This window comes from Salvelinus sp. IW2-2015, unplaced genomic scaffold (genome assembly GCF_002910315.2).
Source record: "Salvelinus sp. IW2-2015 unplaced genomic scaffold, ASM291031v2 Un_scaffold4272, whole genome shotgun sequence".
Classification (NCBI taxonomy): domain Eukaryota; kingdom Metazoa; phylum Chordata; class Actinopteri; order Salmoniformes; family Salmonidae; genus Salvelinus; species Salvelinus sp. IW2-2015.
The window spans coordinates 21317-29027 of record NW_019945543.1 but is presented as its reverse complement, the minus strand read 5'-3'; the positions used below and the strand labels follow the sequence as shown (position 1 = coordinate 29027).

Here is a 7711-nt window from a genome sequence, read left to right as displayed (position 1 = left end):
TAAGAACCTGGACATGGAGCTGGTGTCTGCGCCACAACCAGAACATCCAGCAGCTGGGTCCAACAGAGAGCCAAGAAGCCTCCACTCCCTTCGTCTGGTGCGACTGAGGTACACTGCACCCTGGACTTCTGGTTCTGGGGTCAAGGAGAAGAGTCCTGCTAACCACAACTGGGCAGGCGGGGAGGCTACACACCATTAAGGAGCAGTGGGGAAACGGGGGCCATACAGAGAGACGGGGTCAGTGGGGTCGGCAAGTCTGAGACAGAAGATTCAACTTCATCTGCAGCAACAATACTGGTGAGCTGTGATTTCTTTCTTTTGATGTGTTAAACCTCTCTCTATCCTCCCTCTCACACCTCTACCCCTCTCTATTCCTCTACCCTCTCTACACCCTACCCCTCATCTCTCACACCTCTACCCTCTCTACACCTCTACCCCTCTCTACACCTCTACCCCTCTCTCTACCTCGTACCCCTCTCTACACCTCTATCCCCTCTCTACACCTCTACCCTCTCTCACCTACTCTACACCTCTACCTTCTCTACAATCTACCCTCTCATACCCCTACCCCTCTCTACACCTCTACCCTCTCTACCTCTACCTCTCTAAACCTCTTACCCCTCTCTCTTCGCTACCCTACATCCTCACCTCTCTACACCTGATAGCTCCCTCTCCTCGCTCCCTCTACCACCCCTCTCTCCCTTTTTCTACACCTTCTAATCTACCTCTACCCACTCCCGTACGGCCCTCTCTTAGATAACACTCTCTACACCTTACCTCTACACTCTACACCTCTCTAACCACCCTTCACACGTCGTACCAACTCTCTACACACTTACCCCTCTCTAACCTCTACCCTTCTCTATCACCTCTACCCCTCTCTACACACTCTACCCCTCTCACCCCTTTCGTACCCTCATCTGTACACCGTCTACCCCTCTCTCTCTACTACCCTCTCTACACCTCTACCCCTCTCTTACACCTCACCCCTCTCTAACCCTCTCTACACCTCTACGCCAACTCTCCTTAGGCATCTCTCCACCCCATCTCCTACCTCAGTGCCACAGGGCTTCTGACCACGTCTTGTTCTCTGAGACCAGGACCAGCTCATCTGGAGGAAGAAGAGGGGGACACAGAGACTCATGATAATTGTTAATATATTAAGTTCACTTTGATTCTAAGACCTACGCCATTGTACATTAATGTTCAGTCCTTCTCATCACAACGTTACGGTAAAACCAAATGTTAAACGTAAGTCTATATTGAGGATTTAAAGTGTTGGTCAGAGGCTCACCGTCATAGCAGATAAAATTAGAGTTGGTGGTACAATCCTGATATTTCCACTTTCCAGAAGGGAAAGTAACTTCACCACAGAACTCTCCGTCCTGATAACTCCCATCTGCCATGTTTTCCTTGAATGTTTCCCAGCTCTTGAAAGAGGAGCCACTCTGGTCGGACCACCTCCAGACGCCAAGAGATTTATTCAGGCCAATCCACACTCTGTAGATATCAGTGACGTCAGGTAAGATACTCTTGATGGCGTCCATCTCTGTTGTGTTCCTCACACTGGCCAGGTCTGTGTGGTGTCGCTGACAATAGCTGTGAGCATCACTCCAAGACTTAGGTACAATGATGAGAATGTACTTATTGGTCGCATTTTTGTCTATTTGAGAGAAAAAAAAAGATTTAATAAAATACAAATACAGATTAATGTCTGTAAATATATATTTTTTTAAATAAATAAAATATGAATCTCTTATCTGAATAAAATGATTTGGTATATGACAACATCGTTGATTGATGAGGAAATGGACAGGGGAACTCACCATCATAGCAGACAAAATGAAATGTTTTTTCACAGTCGTAATTTTGCCAAGTCGCATTTAGCAACATATACACACATAACCTTTTTTGGGAGGGATCATTATTTGGATGATTGAGATCCCAAAACCCGTTCCCCTCTAACTCTCTGTCTCCCAGAGACCACCTCCAGACGTTGTTATACAGCCCTATCCAGGCTGATTCTATCCATCTATCTGCTATTGTGTTGTTGAGCTTATTCATATCTGCCATGTCATCATCTATGGTGGCCAGGTCAGTGTAGTTCTTTGTGCAGATACTCTGAGCTTCAGTCCAGGACTTAGTCAAGTTCACAAAGTGGAACTGATGAGGGAAGGATGAGGGGAGGATGGACATCCCTGTGGAGAACAAACCAACATTATGAGGAGAGGATGGACAGCCCTGTGGAGAACAAACCAACATTATGAGGGGAGGATGGACAGCCCTGTGGAGAACAAACCAACATTATGAGGGGAGGATGGAAAGACGGAGGCCACTCAAGGGAGAGGGACAGCTGAACAACAACCATCGAAACAAACACACACATCAGGTAATGAGTCATTCAACAACACATCAACAGCAGTAAATGAGTCATTCAACAAAACATCAACAGCAGGTAACTAGTCATTCAAGACAACACCGCACAACATTAGGTAACTGAAGTCTGTCAACAACACCATCAACAGGGTATGAGTCATTCAACAACGACCAAAATCCAGGTAACATGAGGTCATTCAAACATCAACAGCAGGTATGGTCATTCACAACACATCACAGCAGGTAATGAGTCATTCAAACACACCATCAACACAGGTAAACTGAGTCCATTCAAACAAACACGCCACAACATCAGGTAACGTGAGTCATTCAACAACACATCAACAGCAGGTAACTGAGTCATTCACACACCCACAACAAGGTTAACTGAGTCATTCAACACAGCACCGAATCAAGCAGCAGGTTACGAGTATTCATCATTACATCACACTTCAAGTAACTGAGTGATTCAACAACACCACACCAATCTGGTCTGAGTATTCAACAACAACCACATATCAGGTAACTGAGTCCTTCAACAACAACCCTCAACTCAGGTAACTGAGTCATTCAACAACACGCACAACATCAGGTAACTGAATCTTCAACAACACATCCACATAGGTACTGAGTCATTCAACAACACCATCAAACAGCAGTAACTGAGGTCATTCAACAACTACCAAACATCAGGTACAGAGTCATTCACACACCATCAACAGAGGTAACTGAGTCTCAACAACAAAATCAACATCAGGTAACTGAGTTCATTCAACAACACCATCAAAAATCAGGTAACTGAGTCCATTCACCAAATCACGAGCAGGTTAACTGAGTCAATAACAACACCAATAAATAGTCTGAGGTCTTAAAGCAACACCATAACAGCAGGTAACAGAGTCCATCTGTGTTTCTTCACAGAGTGAGATTACTTCGTAGATAATATAATAAAATATATATATTTATATATTTAAGAAATGTTTACTGTAAACGTGTATAAGCAATTATCAGGAAAAATTATGTTTTAGAGTGCACGAAACATTACACAATGTAATTTTAAAACGATGGTGAATCCCCCCTCAATGGTTTTTTCAGATATGGCATACGGAGTATTGATCTTCTAAATAGCAGATTTGGCCAACTTTTAGTTAATAGCCGTGTTGTGGATTGTGTGAATCCATAGGTTTTGTCAATAGCAGTGTTGTGGATTGTGTGAATCAATAGGTTTTCCTCTCCAATCTCCAGGGATGGACAAATCTCTGTTCTCATCCTGTTGTTCTCAGTTAGTGTTTATTTCTTGTCTGATTCCATGTGTGGTGTGTGTGTGTGGTGTGTGTGTGTGTGTGTGTGTGTGTGTGTGTGTGTTGTGTGTGTGTGTGTTGTGTGTGTGTGTGTTGTGTGTGTGTGTGTGTGTGTGTGTGTGTGTGTGTGTGTGTGTGGTGTGTGTGTGTGTGTGCTGAACGTAATTTGAGATGCGTGCAGAATTGACAGCAAAATGATGTACATCCAGTGGGAGCTTTCATATAACTCAGTGGACAGTTTATCAGGTATACAGTGGAACCTTTCATATACACACGTGGCCAGTTTTATTAGGTATACCAGTGGGAGCCTTTCATATAAACTCAGTGGACAGTTTATTAGGTATACACGTGGGAACCGTCATATACACAGTGGGCCCCCTCCGCGCCCGCGTTCACGGGCTGTCTCTTCCCCCTTCCCTCGAGCCCTTCCTTCTCACAGCTGACCACAATGTCGACAGTAGGTGGTAGCTCAGGAACGCCATTGGATTGCTCCAATGCTGCCTCCAAGGAACACTAAACCGCCGGAGGCAAGGACATCATACGGACCTCAGCCTGAGTCATGGTCTCTTCTCCCTGCTTCATCACTCAGATGCAGGTAGTATAGGAGGCACATGGCAAAAACTGTGCAGACTGGCCATAGCTTCTACCCAGACATCGGCTGCTGATAGGTAAGTGCAGCCTGTCAACTGTCCCCCCTCCTGCGCTTCAGCTTCCCTACCCTGTTATGTTCCTACCGCCAGCAAACATTTACTGCCCACCCACCAATGGACATTGCTACAGTTTAAATGTGTATATTTATATCATTGTTTTTTACCACTGTTGGGAGCTCGGAGGATATGATTTCACTGTAACTGCGATTGAGTCTGTGACCCTGTGGCTCTGCCTAATGAAATCATCTATAATGGTCTTCTATCAGAGCCCCATCTGTTTGGAGCCCACTGTTTAGTTAAAGAAATATATATATTTTGGGTTGCTGTTTTGCAGGTTGGTTATGTTTCTAGTTGAGTTGATTGGCTCAGTTTGTTTTGTCACTCATGGCGCACTTATGTCACCGCAAAATGCTACATGGGGAGAGCTGAACATTCAAGCCTTGGGTGGCTGCATAGGTTTCATTAGAAGTGTCATAAGAAGGCTCAGGTTCATTGGCAGATAAATGACATTAAATAACTATATATACTGTAGCTTTGATTGGAATGATATGTTAACAACACATCTTAGCTAGCAGCAAGAAAGCAGTCATATCATGATCCAATGTTGAGATCTACAGGAAATCTTTTCAATCTTTGTCATATGAAGAGAAATTATAGATAACGTATGGTGGTCATGGCATTGAAACATAAAATTACCCAACAAGTTACGATTATACTTATTCAAGATTAGTGTTTGGAAGGATCAGTTGGCTAACTGCAGTCGGTTTTGCAAAGCAATCACTAAGCTGCTATTCAGTGGAGTGGGTGTTTTCGGTCCAGGTACTGGGTTTAAGGGTCTCTTTTCTAAGCAGAAGGATAAACATTGGAACTATGGGCAGAAATGTTATATTGGGCATCGCTGTAATTCAGCATGATTTGCTGTTCAAAAACAACTGGAAAATTCTCAGACTTCAGTGATTTCAAGACTGGGAAGGGAAAAAACGGCTCTGACAGGGAAATACATTTAAGTCAGGATCTGGCTCTTTCTCCAGCTCAACCTGAAGATCACTGAGTCATGATTCGACCTTGTTTTTTTAACGAATTCCCGTTTCTTGAAGCACATAATAGAGATGTATGATGCTTAGTAAGCTGTTAGTTAGCCATGTGCTCTATAATAATTTCGGTGTATGCTGCGCACCGATCCTTTTTCCTTTTTTTTGGTTTGTTGTTTTTGTGTTTCACCTGGTTTATTTTTGGTTAATTAGGGGGGGTATTTAATCAGACATTTCTTTGGGTTTTTGTGGGATTGTTTTCGTTTTGACTGTCAGTTGTTTGGGTTGCGTTTTGTTAGTATGTTTACAGGTGGTTTTTCCCTGGACTGGTGTCGGTGGGGTTTCCGTGGCTATTTTTTTTTTTTCTGCTGTAGTGGGTGTCCTGTTTTTTTTTGAGCTGGTTTAATAAACGCCCGTTTCCTTCTGAATTTTTTCTCTCTGCGTCTGACTCAACCCCATCTCTTGGGCGGTTTGACCACGATATATCCAGTGTCATTCGTGAAATTCGTACTTACAAGCCTAAATTTGACAGCAATGAGTTGAAGAAACTAGAGTTACGAAATTATTTGTAATAACTAAGTAAAAAATAAACAAAATAAAAAGTAGCACAATAAAATACAATTAACGAGGTGTTAATAAACAAGAGGGTACCGGTACCGAGTCAATGTGCAGGGGTACTGTTTAGTCGAGGAATGTGTACCATGCTAGGTAGGGTAAAGTGAATATGCATAGACATTATGCTATATTCATATTTTAATTCAGTGGTTTGAAATTATGACCCATGCTCAGTTAGCCTATTCAGCAGGGCTATTTGGAAACACAGGCTTTTACTAAAATGCCTCGCTATTCATGTTGGAATAATTTGTATGTTAATTTTGAACTAAGCAAGCTGCTAAATCGTCTCATTTTTACATCTTTGCTTATTATTTGTCTGGCTACTGGAGACTATTGAAAGAGATGCTATCAGTGGCTATAGCTACCTGCATGGCAAAGTTGATTAATCATAACCGATTTTAGTCTAGCTTGCTATTGAAATGAAGTAATTCGAAAGGGCATTTATACGGGATTGTAGTCTTAACAATTTCAAATAATAAAGCACATGCAGAAATTGCCTAAATTAGTTTTTTATGTTTTGTAAGTTGAGATTTGCATCCTCTGACGAACTTTCCATCAACTCCATCTCCTGTGCGGATTTATCTATCAGTCAGTCATGCTACATTGTGTTCAAAGGGGATTTATTTACAATGTATAATGGTTACCAACATAATTGAGAGCAGTAAGAATAATGCTTTGTCTACCGTGGTTATTCATCTGATATATCGGTGTCAGCCAATCGCATTCAGGCTCGAAACCAGTTAGAACAGAATATACCAGGGGTATGATATATATTGTTTTACTGTTCGTTTTTTAGTTGGGTTAACCAGTTTATATAGAATAAGCCCGGGGTTTGTGGTATTGGCCAATTATCCAAGTCATGGGCTGTATCAGGCATATACATCCTTGTTGTTTATTGCTTATCATAGTAGTCATTGGTTAAATGTCATTTCATTGATAGAAAATGATCTGGGGAGTTTCAGGGCGAATTATTTTCTCTAGATATATTCCAATTCTTTTTTAGGTCATGTATAGTAAATGTTAGTATTTTGAAGAATTGTGCTTCTAACGTCGGTTACAGTTCTACGATATTCCCTTCTTAATTTGGTCGTAAGGTTATGGGGCAAGGATTATTGTATAATTGGCAATTCTCTTTTACTGTGAAAAAGTAGGCTAGTTTTCAGACTTTTCTGTAGTTTTGAGTGATCATTGGGGAATAGATATTTGAACTGGAGCTGGCAACCTTGGCCAGTGACGATCATTAGTCATTGTTAGGGCAATCGAACATTTGAACGAATGACTGGTGCATCCATATATCGGAAAAAAAGACGTAACGACAGGTTTGATTTCAGCAACGAACCGATAGATAGAACGACCAGCCGGCTTGGGGTGAACTAGATTTTGTGTCGGGACTTGATATCTTGTTGAAGGATGAATTGTATGAATAATTTATAAAATAGCGTTGTTTAATTAAAATATGTAATAGTCTTTGAATATGTTGGTAACCGGTTGTATAAAGCTGATAATGCCCTCGAATGTCGGTGTTTGGAGGATTAATCTTGTCAGGCGTTTGCCGGCCCGAGACAACACCCGCAATATTCTCCAAACAGGTTATCGGGCATTATATTAATAAACAGCTGCATTGGACATAAGAACTTTATGTGGTGTTCCTTTAATTATGGAGTTTTACTGTATGATGACCATCACAATGAGACATTCTTTTGTGATTGAACATCGTACTTTCGACCTCTTTACGGCA

General features: G+C 41.9%; 1 protein-coding gene across 1 annotated transcript; it reads right to left on the bottom strand.

Annotated features, from left to right (window-relative positions):
• Window positions 1-1055: 1055 nt before the first annotated feature.
• Window positions 1056-2316, bottom strand: LOC139026270 (C-type mannose receptor 2-like). The gene is made up of 3 exons (XM_070441565.1): window positions 1827-2316; window positions 1295-1663; window positions 1056-1111 (listed from the first exon to the last, which is right to left on the bottom strand). The coding sequence occupies exons 1-3, from the start codon at window positions 2260-2262 to the stop codon at window positions 1056-1058; spliced, it is 861 nt and encodes a 286-aa protein (XP_070297666.1). The 5' UTR covers window positions 2263-2316.
• Window positions 2317-7711: the final 5395 nt, after the last annotated feature.

Bases quoted from the DNA above. Each gene is read 5' to 3' on its own strand.
- LOC139026270 (XM_070441565.1), bottom strand. From the start codon at position 2,262: ATGTTGGTTTGTTCTCCACAGGGCTGTCCATCCTCTCCTCATAATGTT. The intron at 1,664-1,826 runs GTGAGTTCCCCT...TCTCTCAAATAG, and splicing joins TCATTTTGTCTGCTATGATG to ACAAAAATGCGACCAATAAG. The intron at 1,112-1,294 runs GTGAGCCTCTGA...TTCTTCCTCCAG, and splicing joins TAATTTTATCTGCTATGACG to ATGAGCTGGTCCTGGTCTCA.